General features: G+C 36.8%; 1 protein-coding gene across 3 annotated transcripts in view; it reads left to right on the forward strand.

Moving 5' to 3' along the window:
* The window catches only part of LOC138705840 (organic cation transporter protein-like), a 106,341-nt gene that overhangs the window by 57,633 nt on the left and 21,350 nt on the right, over positions 1-27,358 (forward strand). For all 3 annotated transcript variants that reach the window (XM_069834518.1, XM_069834516.1, XM_069834517.1), the window contains exons 4-7: positions 980-1,086; positions 15,718-15,872; positions 22,543-22,711; positions 26,824-26,977. In XM_069834518.1, the coding sequence (XP_069690619.1) occupies positions 980-1,086; positions 15,718-15,872; positions 22,543-22,711; positions 26,824-26,977 (585 nt within the window). The remainder of the gene's footprint in view (positions 1-979; positions 1,087-15,717; positions 15,873-22,542; positions 22,712-26,823; positions 26,978-27,358) is intronic.

Raw genomic sequence — 27,358 nt, forward strand, 5'->3', positions numbered from 1 at the left:
CTATTCTCGGTGATTTTTAAGTAGATTATTTTGCGACGCTTTATCAACATCTTAGGTTATATAGCGTTTGAATGAGATGAAGGTGGTAATACCGGCGAAATGAGTCCTGGATCCAACACCGCAAGTTACCCAGCATTTGCTTATATTGGATTGAGGGAAAACCCCGGAAAATAACTCAACCAGGTAATTTGCCCCGACCAGGAATTGAACCCGGGCCACCTGGTTTCGCGGTCAGATGCGCTAACCATTACTCCACAGGTGTGTACTTTGTTCGGTATTATTATACCTACTATTTTCATATTTGAACGCCTTGCATTCATAACAAATTGTCTTTCGAATTGGTCTTGCATTTCTAGATGATATCAATTAGACTGTCAATATTTAATTATTAATTATTATACACCTCACTGCTTCATCAGGCTTTTTCTAACAATTTGTGGCCTGCCCCTGTTCTTAAGAACAGTATTTCTGACACTTATGTCTTTGTACTTGGTCTTTTTAACTCAGAAGCCTTGAAACAAAGTTGGAATGACTGTTACTTACTTACTGGCTTTTAAGGAACCCGGAGGTTCATTGCCGCCCTCACATAAGCCCGCCATTGGTCCCTATCCTGAACAAGATTAATCCAGTCTCTATCATCATATCCCACCTCCCTCAAATCCATTTTAATATTACCTTCCCATCTACGTCTCGGCCTCCCCAAAGGTTTTTTTCCCTCCGGCCTCCCGGAATGACTGTTACTTCATAAAATGTAATTATTATATTTAATCATTCTCCATTACTGAATTTTAATGTTCCAAAAATTTGTCAAAATCTGTTTACTTTAACAAAACGAAAAATATAATCTATTTAAAAGTAATATAGCTATGCTAAATTATTATAATACTTCATTTGGAAGTTATGATATTTTAAATGTTTTTTTTATCTTTGTTTTCTTTCTAGATACTGGTTTAAACTGTCATTCGCAATTATGTTTCAGTGGGGTTTAACATGCGAGGAGAACGAATGGAAACTGGCGATGGTGGGAAGTGTGAACAATATAGGACAGTTCATAGGCTACCCTCTCGCTGGATTCTTCTCAGACAGGTAATCCGACAGGAATTACCATCCTGAATATTCTAATATATTTGAAAAGTATCGCTCTTGTCAATTACTTTCTTTCACTCCACTTGCACAAGTAAATTAAAGGTGCATCTTACACGATTCAACTTTTCTTTAAACTCCATGCATTCAAGCAATGACTGCAATATTGATACTCAATATCAATTAATATATTTACGTAATAAAGATGACATTCAAAACGGCGCACCATGTAGACATAAAATCTTAGTGCACCTTAATAAAATTGATCGCGCGTTTTAAACTTGATTCTTTCAGTATTCTTCTCAGAACTGTGTAGATGCAGCTTAAGGGAACAAAAAATCTTAGTGCTAGTAACACAACGTACTTAGACTTATTTGTGACATCTTGTAACTCAAACGTGGTTCTTAGGTAATTCGCTCAGTGTTATAGTGAAGATTTAGGACTCATTTTGAAAACTCAAATTTCATCTTCGTCGGAACTGGAGTGATACTTATGAATATGAATATGAAAAGCCTGAAATCCCATAAGGGCAACGGCCTCTTACAGTAGTGTAGGACGAGCTGAATGTCTACTATACTTGAGAAGCCAGTCCAAGAGACCTTACACTATACACTTACAAACTATACAAACTAACACGAAGAACTATACAGACTAAACACATAAATTATACAAACTAAACGCACATAAAAACTATGCAAACTGAACACATAAATTATACAGCCTTAACATACACATTACACACACAAACTATCCAAAATAAACACACAAAAAACTACACAAATTGAACAGAAAAATTATACAGTTTTAACACACAAAAACTATATAAACTGAACACATGACATGTACAATCTAAAGACACAAACACACTATCCAAACTAAACACACAAACAAACAATTCAAGAAAACACACAAACAAACTATCCAAACTAAAAACACAAAAACTACAATTAAACACATAAATTATACCAACTGAAATACATAATTTATACCAACTAAACACGGGAACGAACTATCCAAACTAACACACAAAAAGAACTATACACAGTTTACATAGTGTTTGTAATTTCTTCCAGTCTTTCCCATGCTTGCCTGTCCCTCGCTGTTCTCGTCCACTGCGCTACATTCTCTCTCCGGAACACGTCCGACCACCTTCTCCTTAGACGTCTTCTGCTTCTTTTCCCAATGCGTGGGTCCCACATGGTCGAGGCATAGGTCCACCTGCTGCAGTCCATCCTACTCACGTGTCCGCCCTATTTCCATTTGAGACGTTGTGTCAGCATTACTGCATCCTGCATACCACTTCTTTATGGTGTACAAAATCGGAGGAAGAGAGTTATATGAGGAAGTTCTCTCATTTCCCTACATTGAAAGTCGTATTCTACTAACATTCTCCATTTCAATCTACCTTCTCTTCTTTCTAGCCCATGAAAAGTACTCAATATACAGAGTAATTCAGAAGAAATAATACATCTTTATAGGGTGGTAGTATTGACTATTCTGAGTAAAAAAAATGCAAATAAACATGTGACCAATTTTCAGTGAATGTGAAAATACAGCTCTTTGAATGTTACGCATAACGAGATATAATTGGTAAGAAGGAAAGGCAATTGACTTAATGATTACATTTAACGCTTATTTACATGGTATCAATACATTTCAACAGTTCAATGCGCTTTTCTGCTCTGTAAACAACAGTAAGTGTTTCTGTTCTGAGGTCATCTTGTTCTTTTACGAGGGAAGCACTATTCATAATGGGACCGACCAATTATTCCCTTGTGTTTATTTTGTATATATACACTTCGTTTTTCACCTACTTCCAAAGACAAAAACGACAGGAATAAAGTCTGGGGATCTTGATGGTCAATGCACGTAATCACCGAGTAGATGTGTCATCCGGAGAATGTGAGATTTAGATATTGTATCACCTGACTGCTGTAATGTACTGAGGCTCCGTCATGACGGAAGAACATACCCATATTTGTAGACAAGGAAACTACAAACAGGAGTCTTTCTACACTCATTATGAATAATACTGCCCTCAGACGTTCTCAGAAAAGCGACACGTACTATTACTTTGTAGGTAGTTAATATTGTTGTTCATTCATACCATTTGTGATGCTTATGTTATGCGTAACATTCAAACAGCTGTATCTCCACATCCATTGAAAACTGAACACATGTTTATATGAACTTTTTTACTTAGAATAGTCCATACTATCACTTCCTAAAGTATGTATTATTCCTCCTAAATCTGGCACATAGTGATGTCTCAGTGATATCGGATGGACATGGTCAGCCAGATATAACACCTTCCTTCTGTGAAGCTGGCGACCATATATTAATGAAGGACGTCGAGAATTTCAAGGGCGAGACCCGATTCTTCAACCGGGATTGATACTCTAATATGATGACTGTTATGAGAGTGACTGACTCGTCCTATAACTCGAGGGCTACATATGTACCCCTAGATATAAGTCCAATAATTTCACACCTTCCTCCCAATGTAAACACACTAGTCCTTAAGGATGCAGTGCAGAAGGAGCTCGACCAGGCTTCTTCGTAAATTAAACCCTCAGGTATGAATTAAATAAACGGTGAAATAAAATAACGAAACAATATTGAAAAGTAGATTATGGCCGAAACCAATACTAATTCCAGCCAAAAGAAACCGGGAATCTTATACGTCTGGGAATGAGATCGAGAAGTTGAAACTGACATCTCCTCAACTTTCTACATATGAACGACTGATCAAATATGGAATGCGATATCTAAATGTGATACATATAAAATAAGAACATTATAGTGATTATTGTTATAAAGTATATTTGCAGGCGTGAACAAAATTGGACATCCAAAAGAAGTTTTTAATGAAAACACTTTGCATTTCAATCATGTTAACCATCATGTGACAAAGAAGATGTCGATATTTATTCTAATTTCCATCATTAATATTATAATTAATTTGACAAAGAAGATATCGATATTTATTCTAATTTCCATCATTAATATTATTTCAGAAGATAGAAAGTGTAAATGAACACCAGTATGAAATCCCGGGGGTAATAACAGAGCGTTCGCTTACATAATGCAGGTTGACCGGGCGGCGTGTGACCGGCACGAATGTCACTCTTCAAACCGTCTCTCGCATGTTCGGCAGTCCACATGTTGCTTGTTATTCTTCTGATTGTGTTAGTGAAGTGTTTAGATGTAGGAGTGGTTGTTTTGACGTTAGATTGCGTGTTATTCTCCTGATTGTCTAGTGAAATGTTTAGATTTAGGAGTGATTGTGTTGGCATTAGATTGCGTGTTATTCTTCTGAGTGTGTTAGTGAAGTGTTTAGATTTATGAGTGGTTGTTTTGACGTTAGATTGCGTGTTATTCTCCTGATTGTCTAGTGAAGTGTTTAGATTTAGGAGTGATTGTGTTGACATTAGATTGCGAGTGTTTAGATTTATGAGTAGTTGTTTTGACGTTAGATTGCGTGTTATTCTCCTGATTGTCTAGTGAAGTGTTTAGATTTAGGAGTGATTGTGTTGACATTAGATTGCGTGTTGTTCTTCTGAGTGTGATAGTGAAGTGTTTAGATGTAGGAGTGGTTGTTTTGACGTTAGATTGCGTGTTATTCTCCTTATTGTCTAGTGAAATGTTTAGATTTAGGAGTGATTGTGTTGACATTAGATTGCGTGTTATTCTTCTGATTGTGTTAGTGAAGTGTTTAGATTTATGAGTGGTTGTTTTGACGTTAGATTGCGTGTTATTCTCCTGATTGTCTAGTGAAGTGTTTAGATTTAGGAGTGATTGTGTTGACATTAAATTGCATGTTATTCTTCTGGGTGTGTTAGTGAAGTGTTTAGATTTATGAGTGGTTGTTTTGACGTTAGATTGCGTGTTATTCTCCTGATTGTGTAGTGAAATGTTTAGATTTAGGAGTAATTGTGTTGACATTAGATTGCGTGTTATTCTTCTGAGTGTGATAGTGAAGTGTTTAGATTTATGAGTGGTTGTTTTGACGTTAGATTGCGTGTTATTCTCCTGATTGTCTAGTGAAGTGTTTAGATTTAGGAGTGATTGTGTTGACATTAGATTGCATGTTATTCTTCTGAGTGTGTTAGTGAAGTGTTTAGATTTATGAGTGGTTGTTTTGACGTTAGATTGCGCGTTATTCTCCTGATTGTCTAGTGGAGTGTTTAGATTTAGGAGTGATTGTGTTGACATTAGGTTGTGTGTTATTCTTCTGATTGTGTCAGCGAAGTGTTTAGATTTATGAGTGGTTGTTTTGACGTTAGATTGCGTGTTATTCTCCTGATTGTGTAGTGAAGTGTTTAGATTTAGGAGTGATTGTGTTGACATTAGGTTGTGTGTTATTCTTCTGATTGTGTTAGTGAAGTGTTTAGATTAGCTTAGATTAGACACCACAAAAATTTACATTAGAGCAAAGGATTTTCATGGTAGAGACATATCTGAAAAAGAGTGATTGCAGAAAGATAAAAAGACGATTTGCAAGAAAATTTTCTAATGTTCCCGTTCTACATAGAACAGCAGCAAAAGACCGCTCCTAAATCTAAATCTGAACACTTCAGTAATACACTGAGAAGAATAACACGCGATCTAATGTCAACACAACCATTCCTACAGAGAGACTGAACTGGACTGCAGACGGTTTGCTACGTGTTCTATGGCCTTCGTACTGATAGCGCGTCGTCCGATCGATTTCATTATGTAAGCGAACGCTCTGTTAAGTAACATATTGGTCGTATTCTAAATTATGTTGTTATTCATGATCCTAGAATTACTTGAGTGTGAATTCGAATCCTGCTTTGCTGATTACCTGGATAGGTTTCTTCCTGATTATGTTTTTACGTACAGAGACAATGTAAAATAACCCATTATACGAAACTACCGTTTCTATATCACTAATTTATGCTAGATAACTGAGAAGTTGTTACGACGTCGTTAAGTAATCGCTTAAAAGAAAGAAGAGGTGTGAATTCTGAAGCTTTAATTTTTTTGGTTGGTTGTTTAACGAATTTATTGTAGACTATATCAACTGCTAAGTTATTTAGTGTCAATGGAATTGGTGATAGCGAGATGATATTTGGCGAGATGAGGCCAAGGATTCGCATGACATTCGCTTTACAGCTGGGGAAAAACTCGTTAAAAGAAACTCAACCCGGTTATCGGCCCAAGCAGGTATCGAACCCACGCAAGAGCACAGCTCTGGATCAGCAGAAAATGCGCCTAACTTCTGAACTACATCGGATGCTCCTGAAAATTTCTTCCAAGTTTTGTTCACACTTCGTAATTTGGTTTTGTGTAGATGCGGATTGTGTCGAGAAATAGTAAAACACAAGACAGACAACGTTTAAGTATTCAACTCGTTTGAATGTTGTAGAATACAAATATTTATTCTTATGGTGACATCGAAGCAGTTTTATTCGTGGAAACTAAGCCTATTAATATCGTAGTCAATATAGGATTCGTAGTCCTGAGCGTCATAAAGAGTAGATACTGTTTCAAGAATTTCCTTCCTTCAGCTTGACTTTAAAATGTATTGTTCTACTAGTACATGTCTCAGTTAGCCTATTTCTTCTTAATAGTAACTCGCTTTGGAACATCACTAACATACATTGCAGCTAGTATCTGAGCCTGAGATTTCAATTTGTTTACTCTAATAGGCGTAATTAGCTTTAATTGACTTTGGATTCTTCTATTGTTTAATAAAAATTCTTTTGAAGTTAAGGTTACAAATTTAAAAATAAAAAGTCCAGATTTACTAATATAGGAATACTAAACCGTAGCACTTACCAATTGAATGGATTACATCAGCTGCTTGTTTATGCGGATGACGTGAATGTGTTAGGAGAAAATCCACAGACGATTAGGGAAAACGCTAATATGTTTTCGCGGGATATCAGCCGAGTTAAGATTTTGGAATGCTCCAAGCTTTCGACTGCTATCTCTGCAGCCATCTTCAGGGAAGTGATGTCCGAACAGAAAGTCGAAAGGTTATATAGATGTTAGGCTGTCTCAGGTGAAACGGGATTGGTTGGCGGATCGGCCAATCCGGGGCCGGGAATCGTCATCCCTCGTAAGCTCCGCCCCTCCCGGGATTCCTGCGTGAAGTTTGGCGGGCGGCGAGCCCTATTCCGCCGGTTGGAATCGGTTGCCGTCCTCGGTCCGTGATCTTCATGACCTTGATTGTAAGAGGGCCTAAGTTGGTCTAAGGCCGGTGTCCATGCCTGACTGAGCTGGAGTCCACTGTCTCTGTTAAAGTTGTTTTTCTCCAGCTTGATTAGGGAAAACACGGAAATTTTGCTTGAAGCAAGTAAGGAGATAGGTTTGGAAGTAAACCCCGAAAAAATAAAGTATATGGTTATGTCTCCTGACCAGAACATAGTACGAAATGGAAATATAAAAACTGGAAATTTAAAAAGGTAGAAAAATTGAAGTACCTTGGAGCAACAGTTACAAATTTAAATGGCACTCGAGAGGAAATTAAACATAGAATAAATATGGGAAATGCGTGTTATTATTCGGTTGAGAAGCTTTTATCATCCAGCCTGCTCTCGATAAAGCTGAAATTAGAATTTATAAAAAGTTATATTACCGGTTCTTCTGTATGGTTGTGAAATTTGGACTCTCACTTGGACAGAGAAACAGAGGTTAAGGGTATTCGAGAATAAGGTACTTAGGAAAACATTTGGAGCTAAGAGGGGTGAAGTTAGAAGAGAATGGATAAAGTTACACAACGCAGAACTACACGCATTATATTCTTCACCTGACATAATAAGGAATATTAAATCCAGACGTTTGAGATGGGCAGGGCATGTAGCACGTATGGGTGAATCCAGAAATGCATATAGAGTGTTAGTTGGGAAGCCGAAGGGAATAAGACCTTTGGGGAGTCCGAGACGTAGATAGGAGGATAATATTAAAATGGATTTGAGGGAGGTGGGATATATTGTAGAGACTGGATTAAGCTTGCTTAGGATAGGGACTGATGGCGGGTTTATGTGAGGACGGCAATGAACCTCCAGGTTCCTTAAAAGCCATAAGAGTAATATCAACTGTAAAGCAATATCATTTAATTCTGTTTTGCAGAAAAAATGCAGTGACTTTATTGACTCACCAAGACCATATGCTGTTATGTAATAATTTCAGATACGAAATATGAATTCAGATACCTACCATACATTACTATTGCTTGAAAAATCTCTGTATCAGCATATTGTTCCAATTCATCTGTGTGTAATATGATATTGTTAATAAAATTTATGTTTAGTTAGATGTAGCATTATGCGTTATTTTGAAATATATGTATCTCTAACAAAATTTAATTGTACGGCCGCGCCGATCTCATCTATTGCGCCGCATATTGTTTGTCTTGCTCTCGTTGTAGATATCTGTACGAGTTTTAGTCTGCATATGAATTGCTAGATATTAACTAAGTGAAATCATTCATCCATAAATCTTACACACAACTTATCTCTCCATCCTATCTTTTAATCGACATTAATCGGCTGAGAATTAGAGACAGAAAAATATTTTATTAGATTAGACACACACTTCAGAGATAACAATTATCTGAAATAATTAATGCAAGTCGATCATTCGATTGCACGTGTCACGCAACCCTCTTATGATGTAATCGAATTCATGATCAGCAGATACAGGGAACATGAGCAAGGTACAGTTAGTTACTAGGATCAATAGTTCAGCTGTTGCTAACCTAGCCCTGACAGTGAGTTACATGTCGATAAGTTCCTGTCTTGAAAATTTATCTCCTAATGCTTCCTCACATGTTTGTTTCACACGATATCAGTACAGCATAAGTACAACACGAGAGTCAAACAGATTTAGATCTACTTTGGGGTGAGCAGCAAGTTTTTATGTACGGAAGCCAGTGAACTGCATCAGAGGCTGCTGTGATATCAAAGTCTGACGCCTTGAAGAGATATCTTACAGCGCGAAGAAGAAAATAGACAAGAATAAGGCAGCCGATTATTATTCCCGGAACCCTTTTAACTCAGGGATAGAATTGTTACACGTCTAGTAATTTGCGATTTGGGTCTTTAAGCTTTACTGTCATTTCGAAAGAAGCTAGTCTAACGATTTTTGTTCCAAGTTAAATTCTATAGCCTTCTGCCACAGTTTAAACCACGCAATTCGGACCCAATAACAAAACTAGTAAGAGTGACATTGGATAAATTCTTGTCGTAATAGTTCTTGTATTGTGAAACTAGGATGACGTCTTGGTGCTCGTCTTACACATTGGAAAATTGTTCTTTCTTTATTCGTCAAGAACTATAGGAATGAACTAAAAATGCAATAAATAAAATAGTTATGTGCATACTGCGTGTTGTACTAGGTTTTATCCCAGCAACCATGTTCACACTTAGGCCCAATTGTATAAAACTCCCTGACTAAAGATCAACTTTGATCGAAGATTGAAAAGTGAACCGAGTTCAGACACTTCTTCTATTGTATAAAACTTTTCTGCGATCAAATTACCTTGGTTCAAATGCAATCTAAGTTCACGTGAAAAGGATTTGGCAACATCGCATAAACAGGTGAAATACGTGATGCGCGGACCATGTTATACAGGTTTGTTCAGTGTTGCCAATCTAGCGGCTTTAACTCTTTTTCAACAACAATTTCTTTTAACTTTTATATTGCTTAAATAGGGATTTAGTGACCTTTTTAGCACCCCATAGTGACAAAATTTAATCTTTCTTTGTTGATAATGAGAAATGTAGCGACTTTACAACTACTTTTTGGCGACTTTCCGTATTACACTCTGTTGGAGACACTGGGTTTTTTGTGCAATGTAAATAATGGCGGACAATAAGAAGAAGGTGGACTGTTCTCCAAGTTGTTATGTTATGGTGTTTGATACTGCTAAACATAATAAAGCTTTATAAAATGAACATTTTCGTTTAGTAACACAGTTAATTGAACATTTATATCCATTAATAATTAATGGTTGTTATAAACATAATATAATTATAGGTTATGTTATTTGATACTGCTGAACACGATAGAGCCTTATAAAATATAAGAATGTTTGTGTATTAAGGCAAGAAATTGAAAGAAATATATACAAATGTACCTAACATATCTATTAATATTAATAATAATGGATATTTTATTCGCACAATCTGTCACTCGTATATTTCAAACAGAAAAGAAATAACTGAACTTGTATCATCTGACTTAATCGGAGAAATTTCTTCAGTCAAAGTTGACTTTAGTTTGAGAAAAATTAATCTCAGATTAGACTTTATACAACACAAAATTCCAAGTTCAGCTGAAACAAGGATCAATTTAACCTCTGATCTAAGATTAAATGGTTTATACAATCGGGCCTTAGTGGTCTTACTAAGGTCACCACAGAACTTTGTTTATTTGGAGGATCTCCTCTCTATTGAGCCCCAGATACACTGTAGTATATAAGTTTCTTATGACTAATCTAATAGTTTCTATTTTACAGCAACAATCTTTAGATCTAGTGGTCTTACTGAGGCTACCATAGAACTCTATGTCTGTCGTGCCCCAAATACACAATAGTATATAAGTTTCTTATAACTGATCTTATAGTTTCTATTTTACATCAACGATCTTAAGACCTAGTGACCTTACTGAAGTCACCATAGAATTGCTCTCTATCGAGCCCCAGACACATTGTAATATATACGTAAGTTTCTTATGACTGACCTTACAGTTTCTATTTTACGTCAACGATCTTTATACCCAGTGGTCTTGTCGACCTGGGTAGCATAGTCGATATACCGCTGGCCTTCCGTGCTCAAGGTTGCGGGTTCGATACCAGCCCAGGTCGATGGCATTTAAGTGTGATTAAATGCGACAGACTCATGTCAGTAGATTTACTGGCATGTAAAAGAACTCCTGCGAGACAAAATTCCGGCACACCGGCGACGCTGATATAACTCTGCAGTTGCGAGCGTTGTTAAATAAACCGTAACTTAAAAATCTAAAGGTCTTACTGAGGCTATAATGGAACTCTGTTTGGAGGATCTGCTCTCTGTCGAGCCCCAGGTACACAATAGTATATAAGTTTCTTATGACTGATTTCATAGTTTCTATTTTATATCAACGATCTTTAGACCTAGTGATCTTACTGAAGTCACCATAGAACTGCTTTTCATCGACCCACTGTATTATGTAAGTTTCTTATGACTGACCTTATAGTTTCTTTAGACTTAATGGTCTTACTGAGGCCACCATAGAACTTGGTTTGTTTGGATGATCTGCTCTCTATTGAGCCCAAGATACACTGTAGTATGTAAGTTTCTTATGACTGACCTTATGGTTTCTATTTTCCAGCAAAGATCTTTAGAACTAGTGATCTTATTGAGGTCACCATAGAACTTTGTTTATTTGGAGGATCTACTCTCTATTGAGCACCAGATACACAATGGTATGTAAGTTTCTAATGACTGATCTTACAGTTTCTATTATACATCAACGATCTTTAGACCTAATGAGCTTACTGAAGTCACCAAAGACCTGCTCTCTGTCGAGCCCCAGACACACTGTAATAGGATAAGTTTCTTATGACTGATCTTATAGTTTTTATTCTACAGCAACTATGTTTAGAGATAGTGGTCTTACTGAGGATCTTCTCTCTGTCGAGCCTTAGATACACAATACTATATAAGTTTTCTTATGACTGATCTTATAGTTTATATTTTATATCAACGGTTTTTAGACTTAGTGATCTTACTGAAGTCACCATAGAACTGGTCTGTATCGAATCTCAGACATACAATAGTAATTATGTAAGTTTCTTATGACTGACCTTATAGATTCTTTTTTCCAGCCACGATCTTTAGACTTAGTGATCTTACTGAGGCCACCATAGAATTCGGTTTGTTTGGAGGATCTGCTCTGTATTGAATCCCAGATACGCTGTAGTATATAAGATTCCTATGACTGGCCTTATAATCTCTATTTTTCAGACACGATATTTAGACTTAGTGGTCTTACTGAGGCCACCATAGAACTTGGTTTGTTTGGAGGATCTGCTCTCTACTGAATCCCAGATACGCTATAGTATATAAGATTCTTATGACTGGCCTCATAGCTTCTATTTTTCAGCAACGATCTTTAGAGCTGGTGGTCTTACTGAGGCCACCATAGAACTTTGTTTATTTGGAAAATTTGCTCTCTATTGAGCCCCAGATAGACTGTAGTATATAAGTTTCTTATGACTGATCTTATAGTTTATAATTTCCAGCAACGATCTTTAGAGCTAGTGGTCTTACTGAGGACACCATAGAACTTCGTTTATTTGGAGGCTCTGCTCTCTATTGAGCCAAAGATACACTGTAATATATAAGTTTCTCATGACTGACCTTACAGTTTCTATTTTTATTTGTTCTTTAGAGGCTTCTGTGACCTCACGACACGTTATCCTGCATAGATGTCTACAATCTCAACATGAAATATGTGACCTTTACTTTACCGATTATATCGAGTGGGTTCTTTTATAAGGTTTTTCTCAAGTGTATCCCGAAAGAAAGTGTGCTAAGTTTAATGTAAATCGCTAAGAATTCATCGTTCTTACTGCGTTTGAATCCACGCATCATCTCCGTATTTCTCATCCTTCACTATTACTACTTCTCGTCACTGGAACTCTCTGCCGCCGGAAGTGAAGGACTGCCGTACCTTGAAATTTTTTAAATCTAAGTTATAAATTATCTTATGACGAGTTGCCAAGCTAACTTAATATTATGACAATTGTTATATGTTTCCATATATTCTCTACATTTAGATATTCTAGTGATATTTATTTTATTTGTTTTCTGTTTAATTATTTTTCCCAATAATGTCTATCATGTTATGTCTATCATGTGAGAACTCGTGCTACGTATTATCATAACTTTCCTTTTTGTATGTGTACCTAAAATTGTGTTTATTGTATGCTCTGTTCTTCACTATATTTTTATTTTTATTCTATTTTTTTATTTCTTCATATTTCTATACATTGTATATGTCTAATTCATTTTCATTGTTAGCATTTTATTGTTTTTTCTAAATTTCTATATGTTACATATGTCTCATTTCTATTGACTTATTGTTGACATTGTATTATGATTATCTTTTTCAATTTTTGGTGTAGCCTACTATATTTGGTATATTTGTAATGTCTTTTGCATCATAGTTTTAGTCCTGGTTGAGTGTTAGAGAAGGCCCTGTGACAACTATGCCAGGTTATATAAAACTAATAATATTATCATAATTTTCATTATTATTATTATTATTATTATTATTAGTAGTAGTAGTAGTAGTAGTAGTAGTAGTAGTAGTAGTAGTAGTAGTAGTATTTAGGATACAACAGTAACCGTGGTAACAGACCACCGAAAACAACTGAATATAACCAGAATACTAATACAATTGTCATAATCAACAACAACATCAATATTATCAACGTGCATTTAAAACGTTGCTCTTATAATTGGTTCGAAATTTACAAATTAAAGGTTAGTCTCGCTCCTTTCTTCCGCAACCTTCTTGTTTCGTTGGGGCATGCTTTCTCGCAGGTATCGTTTCCTCAGAGTTTCTGCGGCTTCACACTCCGACAAAATATGATGCGATGTCTCATCATCCCTACCGCAAAGAGGACATATTTTCGTCCCTTCTTCGTTGACAATTTTAAATGCCCTCCATGCTCCTAGAGGAAACCAGGCTAAGCCCAGCCTGCCCTCTTTGCTTCCTCCATAGAGATATAACTCTGTTCCCCAATTTGTTTTGACCATCGATTGGATCTTAGAGCAACTTTATTCCTACATTCTTACATTCTCCTTGTGTTATTTGCCTATATCCTTCAGACGTTTCTTGGCTTTCCACCATCCATGTTGCTTATTCCCGCAGCCTCTCTCGATTATAAATCCCATGTCTATTTCCTCCAAACCCCTACGTAAAAACTAAAAAATATACATACAAGCCTTAACTTACTACCGTCAGACTTACAACGATGGCTACATAGAGCCTTCACAAGTTATTAATATGTTATAGGACATTTTAAGTAACAATTATTTGAATTTGACTTAATATTTTGTACAGTATATATGATTCCCAGCATACTGTACTCTATAGGCCTACTCTATGCTCTAGATCAGTGGTCGTCAGCACTCGCTGAAATGGATGGAGTGCATGGAGGTTAAGGAAATATGCTTCGTCGTGCACAAGAGATAGGGAAACAGCATACCCACCAGCAGCCACGAATGCACGCTAGAGCAGTGTCTTGCCCGCGAGTAAGAGACCCTAGCCCGAGGGTGCAGTGTTCTACTGATTGCTGCTCTAGACCTACACTTCCCGACTTACGACTAACTCGAATTACATCGCACTTTCGAAATGTAATTCCGTTTTAAAGAACTAGGCGTAGGCCTATTCTTAAGCACTTATCCCAAATAAACGTTTCGTGCACCCGTGATGAAATGAGTTGCGTATCGAGTATACTGCTCGGATAAGACGGCTCCACTATTCGCCACACTATACATTCCTTTTCAGCCAACGAATACGTATACCAAACCTCTGGTGGTGGTCTGCCGTACCTCATAGATTTATGAGTCGCCATGTCCTCGTCAGGAGAAGGAAGGAACCTTTTGGATTCCGGCGTCTCTTATGTAAAGTTATGAGTCATAGAATACACCACCATTGTCATAAACTAGTCTTGAGACAAACCGCGAGGATCACCCAACATGGCGAGGGATCGATTCGGCGTCACGCAAACACAAATGCTACCATAATATTTTAGCCAGAGATAATAATGAAGAGGGAACTGTGGATAGCATTGGTGAAATGAGGGCAGAAAAACGGAAGAATCCCAAGAAAAATCCTCACAACCTTTGCTTTGTGCATCACTAATACAAATCTACTATCGCAGAGAGTTGAACTCGGGTCCTTGTTGGTCACAAGCCAGGCGCTCAGCCAAATAAGCTACGAGGAGTGTTTTAATCTCGTATGTTGTGGATTTTCTGTATTTTTTTTTCGATTTTTTTTTATGAAATATTTGTTTTTACTTGATTATTTAACGACGCTGTATCATCTACTGGATTATTTAGCGTCGATAGAATTGGTGATAGCGAGATGTATTTGGCGAGATGAGGCCGAGGATTCAACACAGATTACCTGCCATTCGCCGTATGGTTGGGGAAAACTTCGGAAGAAACCCAACCAAGTACTCATTGGGAATCGAACCCACGCCCGAGCGCAACCCCCGAATTAACAGGCAAACGCTCTACCGCCCGAGCTTTGCCGGTTGCTAAATATTTCTAATGCCAATAATTACATTTAAATAAGTTATGAATTTCGTCGTCTATCGTAACGTGTTTCAGTTTTTGAAATTGTATTAATATTACAGTGAAAGTACCAACTCATTCTGCTACGAGTATTTGGATTTTGGTCAATTACTCAACCAATCAATGAAGCAGTGCATTTTCTACGAGTATTTAAGGTTTATTCGAGCAGAGACAATACATTTTTCGTTCCTCACAAATCTGAAAACCCTTATTTCTAAAATTTACTTGCATTATGACTTGAAGTCACAAAAATTTTGTTTCCCAATGTGCCAGATTACTCCATTGATTGTTTCCTTCTTCTGCCTTCCAGATTTGGACGTAGAACTGCCCTGGTGGTAACCTGTATAGCTGCTGGGGTCATGGGGGTGGCCCGCTCCTTTGCTTGGAGCTACGAATCGTTTTTGGTTTTCGAGTTTCTTGACCCGGCACTTGGTTCTGGGATGTATACCGCTGGATTTATTCTAGGTACATAGCTACTACAGTCAGAATGAATGGGTTTATTATTCAATATCACTGATTATTGGCAAGTTTATTTATATTAAGCCATACTTTCCGTCATTAAATGTTTCCAGTAAGTTGTGCCAGTGCATGACTACGTAATAACTGAAATTTTCACATCGAATTGTTGCCGCACAATTCCAATTTTATTTTGAAAACTGTAATGCAAGCAGTCGTCAGAGTATGTTAAAATAATATTCTTCTCATAGTAGCGGCAGTACTTTTTATACTGGACTGATCTCACCGGCCCTGTGAAGAATGCAAAAGGAATGCATCAATTGTTACTCACTCCAAAGCTACTTGAAACCACGCCCCTATTCGCCAGCTTCTGAACTGATAACGTCTACAGTACAAGCTTCATAAAAACATTAACGGATCACTATACATGTATTAACTCCTGCGGTAGCTGAATGGTCAGCCTTTAGCCTGTTCAACACAGTTCCAATACATCCCCACTCCCAGCTTCCCTTGTGATGTTCTCCTCCGGTCACGGCCGGTGAGTTGAGTCACACACTGAAGGTCTGCGTAATCGTTAAAATATATCATTAAAATAACACATACTTTCTGTTTGTACATTTTAATCGTACATTTTCTGCATTATAACTCTAACTAAGAAATAACTTGTATCATTTGTAAATTCTACGGTTTAAGTAGTAAATTTTCCACAAATTTACATCAGGTAGCTATTCGCATATTGTTTGGCTTATAATATTGTGTTTCTCTTTATAAAAATTAGCATTTAAAATTGTTGGAAATACTAAAATTTGTTGGTGGTTTGTAATGATATTTAAATTACGTGATTTACTCACGCCCATAATGTTACAATCATTGCCGTGAAAGCGAAAGTGTAGGGTGAATATCAGATAATCTATGGCGAATCCTCAGCCTCATTTCGCTATCACCAATTCCAACAACGCTAAATAATCTACTAGTTCATACAGTGTCATTAAATAACCAAGCGAAAAATTATGTTCGCCTGAAAATGCAAAGGAAATACTAAACGGCTTTACAGCTAAGTGACTGAGTGAAAAGGACCTGAGAGTGTGTGAAAGGGACTTACACCAAATGATGTTCTTCGTATTTTATAATATTTAGGCCTGTAACAAGATATGGACACATAATTTTGAAGTGTATTATGTTACAGGAAACTACAATTTACAGGAATATACAGTGTCTCTATGTCATTTGTGTTTGTGTGACGTCGAATCGCTCCTCTGTCACATTGCGTGTTCCTCGCGATTTGTCTAAAGATTAGCAGATGTCATTAATAGTGACTTTCAGACGACTTCTGGTTCTACAATGTGAAGTATGGCAGACTACTACCAGAGATATGGTATGCAGAAATGAGGGCTAGAGAAGAATGTGTAGTGTGGCGGATTGTGGAGCCGGCTTAGGCGAGCAGCACAATCGGCACTCAATTCATTCCATCCGATGTGCACAAAAAGACTAATTGGCTGAAGTTCTTAGGAATGCTCCATGTGTCGCCCGATAAGCACTTCTATATCTCTGTGTAGGTAGCCATTAATTTCTCCGAAACTGTTGTCCTTGGAAATACACAGTCTGTAGGTTACCCTTTGTTTTATCACTTCATTTTAAGTGAGATCAAATAAGAAATTTATGTTAAAACTAATTTTGAGTAAATCGTAATTTTATATTAACTTTTAATTAAATTAAATTATGGTTTATTTAACGACGCTCGCAACTAGAGATCAGCGTCACCGGAATTTTGTCTCGCAGGAGTTCTTCTACATGCCAGTAAATCTACTGACATGAGCCTGTCGCATTTAAGCACACTTAAATGCCATCGACCTGGACCGGGATCGAACCCGCAACCTCGAGCACAGAAAGCCAGCGCTATACCAACTACGCTACCGAGGCCGACTTTAACTTTTAATATAGACCCATTTATTTTTATTATGAATAGAGCCTATTTGTATTTAATGTGCATCATGTCTAATGAATTGGCTCACCTACATGAAATATGAAATAAATCCGTCCATAGTTTAGGATAAATCGCTGAACGGAATTAAATGGATGAATAGTCCGCTCCTTCATTAGCAGGGAAGTGTATTTCCATGAAACTCTCTCAAATATTTTTGCACCATCACGACACTTTCTCTTTACAGCGGGTGATAAGAAGATATTATGATGAATAGAATGTAACCAGAAGTAATTAATTACGACCTTGTCAGAAGTAATAATAATTCTTGATTTATTTTAAAATTAATAACAGAACCCAGGTATGCTGTACAAACTTTAATATTAAACTATAGGACTACATTTAAATATGCAGAAAATTCCGTGAAATATATGTGATATATAAATATGCACTTACAATTCATATGATTGTAATACGACAAATATTTTTTTTCTCAATCAGGGGGCCGCGGCCCTCTAGAGTCCGATGAAAAGTTTATGGAGGGTTTAGCTGTCATTTAGCTCCAGTATCATTTCCTATTGTGCTAACAACACCATGTCATCAGAAAATCTTACGCACTTTATTCTTCTTCCTCCTACTACCACTCCTTTCATGTTCTGAAGACAGTTCTTTACTAAATCCTCCAAGTAGATGTTGAATAGAGTAGCTGAGAAAGGATATCCTTGAAGTACATCTTTCCCAATTTCACTTCCTTCTGACATTTCTTCTCTTATCCTGACTTCCACGCGTTGTTTCATATAAAGGTTACTGAACAGCCTTTTCTCTTTCCAATCCACACATATTTTCTTTAGGATCCCCATCAGTTTATTCCAATCCACTCTGTCAAAAGCCTTTTCTAGTTCCACGAATACTACATACGCTTCTTTATTCTTCTCTAGATATCTTTCGCCGATTGTCCGTAGCAGTCCAATTGCAACTCTCGTACCTTTTCCCTTTCTAAAGCCAAACTGCTCTTCTTCCAACTATTCTTCCATCTTAGAATATAAACGTCGATTCAGTATTCGCAGGAGAATCTTCGCCGAGTGCGATATTGGACTGATAGTTCTGAACTCCTAACATTTCTTGGCATTATTTTTTTGTTCGGTACTGGAATCAACACTGTCTCCATTCGCCTTTCTCTTATTGTTCTATTATTCGCGTGTGATTCATTACGTAAGAATGTCAAACTTTCCTTTATTTTTATCGCTCTAAGTGTAGCTCACCCGGGAAGAACAATGAAGCTTTATAAAAATTCAAGTCACGTGAGACGAAACGCCAGTCAGTGCCATAAAAGACTGCTAGAGGCGCGTGGTGAAATTACATACGTTACGATTATTTTACGACAATGGTTGTTATTCTTCCTTCGAGGTGAGGAGATTATTTTCGCAGGTGGCATTTGAAGATAAAAACTCAATACGTTCTCTTGATATAAGTCCGTGCAATTTTTTCCTCTCCGAAAATGAAAGAAGTAATTACAAGCAAGGACTTCTGTGTCGACGACAGCATACTATATCTTCTGCTTCAAGATATTCTTCTCGCACCCCGGTCAACAATAATTCCGCAGATGGCGTTCGTCGCTTTCCAGATAGCCAGTATAATCGACGAATGCAGGGATTATTAATACGTTTAAGAATTGTGATAATTGTAATTGTGTACAGACCAGAAACAAAATATGGACCACCTATTATAACATGCTTACTGAGCATGAGCAGTATGTTATAACTGGAACTTGGAAAATTTATATATTACGGTATTATGATGTACCGAAGTAGGCCTACATATGATATTTCCTTGCAGAAATTCTGCGTCATCATATGATGAAAGCTGACTGGAACTGAGAAAAATTCTCTCCGACACCGGGATCATATGATGACGCAAAATTTCTGCACGGAAATATCATATGTACTTCGGTACATCATAATAATATAAATGATATGCGAAAAAGAATCACCTAGTGATTTGAGACGGCGCTTACTCCGTCGGATCCCGACCACTTAGTGACTCATAACGAGTGCACCTCTGCACATGTATGGACATTGTGCCACTGTCATATATCTATGACGCAGTGCATGAGGGTAGGCCACTAGAGGGAACCCAAGAGATGGAATTTAAACTGAGAGGATTCAATCCGACATCGGGATGGGAATCCGGTGTGGCTTAGTGGATAGAGCGTCAGCACGTAGAGGTGAAAACCCGGGTTTAAATCACTGGTGCCGGAGAGAATTTTTTTCAGTTCCACTCATCTTTCATTTCATTATTGGAAAATTCAGATGACTCGAATTTTGTTTCTAGACCTATACATATTACTGTTTATAATATTTCTGTTACTACTACAAAAATAACGCAAACAATTACCATTCCATTCGCAAACATGTCTACCATAAACGAGAAATAACATGCATGAACGAATACCGACTTCTGTAGTTGCTAACATAATTACAGGCAATAAAATAATTATATACTGCCATCACCACCACCACCACCATTATCACGATCATCATAATCATCACCATCATCACCATTAATAGCAATACGGCTTATCTTTACAAGAATTACGTGAGAAAGTTCCACGTCCATCGTCTTAGTGGTCAACCTAAAGACTATCTATCTGTTAGCCTACTATACAACATTGGAAAAATTCCGTTCAAGAACAGCATTGCATAATGAAGGATATAATACTGAATTGAACTGAAACTACGACCTTAGAAGACCTATTACCTATTGCGCTGAACCTCAAGCTAGGCGCAATCCCAACCCACACCGGCTGACTACACTAAGGTTCGCTTCGTACCCAGGTTTCGAGCAGGTAACCCTATTCGTCTCTAGGCCACCCCCTCCGTGCTTCGCCAGCCGGCGTTTGGGGAATACAATTTAATGATGACGAAATGGAGAGCAGAAGGGTATTATGTAGATGCCTAAAATGGAGAAATGGGACAACCCAGAGGAGAACTCCAACTGCAACTTTGTCCGTCACAACTGTGACTATGGGTTTTTCACGTGAAAAGTCTGACCACCCAGCCATAACGACTAGTTTAAGTAGACTTACGTAAGAACTAACATTCCACAATCACTCGTTACGGAGATATCGTTTATTTTTGAGTATCTATCGTTAAAGTAGGACGCATTATCGGAACAAGTAAAAAATGTTAATAATAGATATATGAAATATATGCTACGGCTTGTCTACTGCTTGTTTGGTATTTCTTTTTTTTTAAGTCTCTCAGCGTGCTGGTATAACTGCGCTGCGACTTTCATTCTAGACGAGATGCAAGTTGCAGTATTCTGCTGCACAATAGCTCCTTCGTCACATTAGCAATGTATTCGGTGAACTTTACCTCGCTTGAATTCCATTTGTTCGGAAACCATATTTAATTTGTGTATAATAATGTTGACATAATATATCTTATAGATGAAGTTCATTTCAGTATAATGCAGCCAACAAATTTTTCGAATGTCCTATTTTAAACGTTGGTATTATTATAGCTATATGTAATTTATTATACAGTGATAAATACATTCTACCAGCATAAGGCATTTGAACACCTATATAGGTACACTGCTGTAGAGTAACGGTTAGCATACCTGACCGTGGAACGAGCGGGCCCAGGTTCAAATTCTGGTTGGGACAAATTATTTGATTAAGTTTTTTTCATGGTTTTCCCTCACCTCTTGGGTAACTTTCGGCGCTGGACCCCGGACTCATTTCGCAGACATTATCACCTTCGTCTCATTCAGACGCTACATAACCACAACACTTGATAAAGCGTAATAAAATAACCAATTAAAACACCTATATAAAAATCTGTGCTATGCATATTATGTCATTAGCTCTGTATTTTCAGTTTCTTTAAATTGTGGTGCGGCTTCTCCATTGTTAATTAAGTCTATCATTTCACTACTAAACATTATTCGATTTATTTCGTAGTTTATACTGCTTGATTACAAGTTCTAATAACAATCTAATCATGCACACTTAGAACTACTTGTACGACCGTCAACAGAATGTATTGATTACAAATATGTTCCATGAGAGGTCACATAATATATTTTATAGGCGAAATTCATTTGTGTTATGTAATCAATAAATTCTTCGAATGTCCTCTTTTAAACGTTGGTATTACTGTAGAGTGTCTGTCATTTATTATACAGTGATAAATAAATTATACCAGCGTAAGGCATTTGAACACCTATATAGGTACATTGCTGTAGAGTAACGGTTAGCATACCTGACCGTGGAACGAGCAGGCCCAGGTTCAAATTCTGGTTGGGACAAATTATTTGATTAAGTTTTTTTTTCATGGTTTTCCCTCACCTCTTGGGTAACTTTCGGCGCTGGACCCCGGACTCATTTCGCAGACATTATCATCTTCGTCTCATTCAGACGCTAGATAACCACAGCATTTGATAAAGCGTCGTAAAATAACCAATTAAAAACACCTATATAATAATCCGTGTTATGCATATTATGTCATTAGCTCTGTATTTTCAGTTTCTTTAAATTGTGGTACGGCTTCTCCATTGTTAATTAAGTCTATCATTTCACTACTAAGCATTATTCGATTTGTTTCGTAGTTTAAATACTGTTTGAGTACAAGTTGTAATAAGTCTAATTATGCACATTTAGAAGTACTTGTGAAACCGCCAACAGAATGCAGACCTATTTGTTACAAGTATGTTTCATGAGAGTTGACAATTTAATAATAATATTTTTGTGTACAGGCATGGAACTGGTTGGACCCCGGGCCCGAGTTCTGGGAGGTACAGTAATATCCGTCTTCTACACCTTCGGAGAGGTGATACTAGGGGTCGTCGCATGGTGGCTTCTGAACTGGAGATACCTCCTCAGAGTTTTCTACATTCCAATTTTCTTCTGTTTCTCTTATCTATGGTATGTTCTTCTTACTACATAAAATCATTGTACCTGAAACTAGAACTTCTCGACATCCGAAAATCAGGCTGGGTTATCAATGTGAGGGATTCATTCCTCAAAGGAGGCCATGTTGACTTAGGTTTATGTGATAGACTCCAGTTTAATTTTAAAAATTTGGGATATTAGTTTAAAAAGAAGCTACGTTTGATACTCTTCAGTTTATATCCATATTAAGATTTTTCAGTAGCGACGAGTCGTTAGAATCACTATGAATTTGTGAAAATAAATTGATTTGAACTTTTCTTCATTAACTCCTGGTGATTCTAGCTAGACCAGCCAAGTTCCCATTACCAACGGCAGGAGTCTGAACTACTGAGCTCTTGCATGTTTCCTGTTGTAGCGATAGCAGCGCCCTCATCTCCAATCGGTAATTTTTTAGTCGGTTATTTAACGACGCTGTATCAACTACTAGATTATTTAGCGTCGATGAGATTGGTGATAGCGAAATGGTATTTGGCGACATGAGGCCGAGGATTCGCCACAGGTTACCTGATATTCACCTTACTGTTGAGGAAAACCTCGGAAAAACCCAACCAGGTAATCAGCCCAAGCGGGGATCGAACAGCGCCCGAGTGCAACTTCAGACCGGCAGGCAAGCGTCTTAACCGACTGAGCCACGCCGGTGGCTCCCAATCGGTAATAAGAAGTTGGTGAGTCTATACTTGTTGCTACTGAAAAATTTCATATGAGCAGAAACTATAAAAGTTCTACTGTTATTAAATTACTTTTAATATGACTTGAAATAAATGTAATAAAATATTTAAGATTTCTGAAAGTGATAAATAAAATAGGTATAAGAGAGAATTTAATAAATACAATACAGAATTCTAAGTCTTTACAAAAGACTTTAACATTATTCCGAACTACGAGACTAAATGATTTGATGACTTGTTCGTATTATTTTAGTAATCATAGCACAAACTTAATTACTTGAAGCAATCCTGCCTATAAACACTGCGTATGTCACCTGACACCTGATACACGGGCAAGCAAAAAATCAATCCTTCAACCCGTTTGTGAGAAGTTTCAAGCTAGCAACTGAGCTACTGTGTCCAAGTTCTTACAATATTGAATATTTAGTATTACGGTTACCGTCGTCGCCGCCACCATAGTAATAGTCATCAATCTAGGATTGGAAGGATCTCCCGTTCTGTCTCAGAATTCCAATCCTTTTTCCATTTCATTTCATTTATTGTATCTCATAGATATGACATTAGCATCGCAGCTTCAAGATGTGAAACAAGTCAAAAGTTATACATTTTTTTACGAGATGATGTAAGGCAGAGGATTACCTGACATTTGCCCTACGGTTGAGGAAAAACTCGGGAAAAGCTCAATCAGATAATTAACCAAAATGGGAATCTAACCCAAGCCCACGCAGCTCCGAATCAGCATGCAAGCGAGTCTGCCTACTGAGCTACGCTGGTGAATGTACAAAAATATACAATACACGAACAGATTAATTCAATTTACAAACCTAAACAATTCATCAGTTAAGCTGTAAAAAAATATGCAGTATGCAAGTAGATTAATTCAATTTACAAACCTAAACAATTCATCAGTTAAGCTGTACAAAAATTTACTGTATGCAAGTAGATTAATTCAATTTACAAACCTAAACAATTCATCAGTTAAGCTGTACAAAAATTTACTGTATGCAAGTAGATTAATTCAATTTACAAACCTAAACAATTCATCAGTTAAGCTGTACAAAAATTTACTGTATGCAAGTAGATTAATTCAATTTACAAACCTAAACAATTCATCAGTTAAGCTGTACAAAAATTTACTGTATGCAAGTAGATTAATTCAATTTACAAACCTAAACAATTCATCAGTTAAGCTGTACAAAAATTTACTGTATGCAAGTAGATTAATTCAATTTACAAACCTAAACAATTCATCAGTTAAGCTGTTCAAAAATTTACTGTATGCAAGTAGATTAATTCAATTTACAAACCTAAACAATTCATCAGTTAAGCTGTACAAAAATTTACTGTATGCAAGTAGATTAATTCAATTTACAAACCTAAACAATTCATCAGTTAAGCTGTACAAAAATTTACTATATGCAAGTAGATTAATTCAATTTACAAACCTAAACAATTCATCAGTTAAGCTGTACAAAAATTTACTGTATGAAAGTAGATTAATTCAATTTACAACCCTAAACAATTCATCAGTTAAGCTGTACAAAAATTTACTGTATGCAAGTAGATTAATTCAATTTACAAACCTAAACAATTCATCAGTTCAGCTGTACAAAAATTTACTGTATGCAAGTAGATTAATTCAATTTACAAACCTAAACAATTCATCAGTTAAGCTGTACAAAAATTTACTGTATGCAAGTAGATTAATTCAATTTAAAAACCTAAATAATTCGTCAGTTGAACTACACAAAAGTGTAGGCTATAGTAGTCCACCGTTGTAACTGAGCGGTCCCGGGTTCGATCCCCGGTCGGGACGAGTTGCCTGTGAGGTTTTTTCGGGGTTTTTTCCCCTCACTCCTATGGATGAAACTCAGGTAACTTTATCAGGCGATTGGAACTCCACTCATCTTCGCCACTTTCTTTCCTCCCCTATCATCCTTTCATTCATCATCCCGTCACTTCTTCTGGTTTTCAGATCGCTCTACAGGCGGCCCTCCGAAGCTGCTGGCTCTCTCGACCGGCCTCCGTGGATTGTATTCATGCGATGATGGATAGCTTCTGCAACGGAACCCGGGGCAGATCTTCTCGGGGGAGAACTTCAGCCTCGGACCGTTAAGGGAGCCTTGGGGGAGGGTTGCCGTAGCAGGAGTGGTACATGGATTGTGTTGGCTGTAGGGACCGGTCGTTAAGGGGGTCAAGTGGTTAGGTCGATGCGCGTAGAGAATCGGTGGGCACGCAACTCGTCCCATATAGGGGGTGTACAATAGACCTCAGGTCGTAGTGCGTGGGATGTTCCCTACCTCCCTCCTAACAATTAAAAAAAAATAGGCTATAGTACATGGCAAGCAGATTATTTCCATTTGCAAGCATAAACAATTCAATCAATTGAGCTATACAGAAATATACAATGCGTAGCAAGCAGATCTAGAATCATCTAATCAATAAGTATACCAGTAATGTAATTGCTCAAAAATATTCTCAGGCGACCATCTGTGTTTTCTCATTATTGCATATTATCATACAAGAAATGCCATATAAAATAGATTACGTTAACACACTTATAGAATAATATTATTTATAATACAAAAATTGATTTAAAAAGGTGGAAGCAATTATTTTTGTTATGTTATAACTTCATTATGAAGTCATTGCCTATTACTTATTTGAACGTGTGTTAGTTCAGCTGAATGGAATATTGCAAGAGTTTAGTTGAGTATGGGTTGCGATTTCATTGCTTTGTTCGTTTCAAGGCAATCTTCCTTTAAAAGAGGAAAGAAAATACATATTTAAGATTTTTTGAAGGGTGATATTTCATCCATTAAAGCTGCCATTGATCGTGTGTAGTGGAATACTGGATATTTTATTTCTTTCTAACTGAGATTGTCTTAGGTCTATGCCTCAGTTTCAAGCTAGGATACACAATGAACATCCAATTTTCCCTCCTGCACTTTTAATTTCTCTCTCAATAACAGCATGAATTAGTAAGCTCAAATTAATGCTTACACATAAAACTTCCCAACATTGAAATTTATTAAATTAAATGAATGCTTTGGAGTAGTATTTCTTGTATTGTAAGAACAAATGACAAAAGTTTCAACAGCATTAACAAATATTATGATATCAAAGTCCATCATAGTTTACTCAACAGCTAAGACTAATATAACAGTCTTTTAAGCGAGTCATAGGTTTGAATCCAGCACATTACATGGATTTTTTATGAATATGATGTCCTGTGTTTTCTTAGATTGAGGTCTGATGGTTTTTGGACACTGTGTCATGATATTTTTACTGTGTGGCAGTTCGTTTAAAAGTTCAGACGTAAGCTACATTTTAAGGTCCTCCAAACAATATCAGCATCATTGAGTACAATGTTATAACATAACTAAATCTACTTATTTTTAATTTGTGTTTGAACAGGTTACTTCCAGAATCAGTGAGATGGCTCCTGACTATGGGAAAGATAGAGGAAGCCCGAAACACGATTATTAAAGCTGCAAAACGAAATGGAGTTAAACTATCAGAAGAAACTCTGAACAAGTTCGAAATGAACTCCTTGTGCGAACATAAATCTGTAAGTTTGGATTGCATTGTATCGAGTAGCTAAAATTGAAGCAACGAGTTCAAAAAACATTTAGGTCAATTCGTTTAAGCTTTGTAAAAAATAAAAAAAATTGTCTCTGGCCATCTAAATTATTGTTTTAACATATAATCTTACCTGGTTAAATTAAAGAACAAAACAAATTACTATGCTAATTTACAAAGCTGTGACAATTTTGTAAATATCTAAAAAAAATCTGTTCAAAGTTTTAAAAAGTGAATGGTTATGAACTCATGTAATGAAATAATTTTCTAAGCAACCGTTTTATTTAAAAAATATCAAAATTTCAATATGTCTTTCTACAAGTATGTCTGGGTGGGTAAACATATGTCAAAATAATAATAATATACAAAA

The sequence above is a fragment of the Periplaneta americana genome, chromosome 9 (genome assembly GCF_040183065.1).
Source record: "Periplaneta americana isolate PAMFEO1 chromosome 9, P.americana_PAMFEO1_priV1, whole genome shotgun sequence".
NCBI classification, from domain to species: domain Eukaryota; kingdom Metazoa; phylum Arthropoda; class Insecta; order Blattodea; family Blattidae; genus Periplaneta; species Periplaneta americana.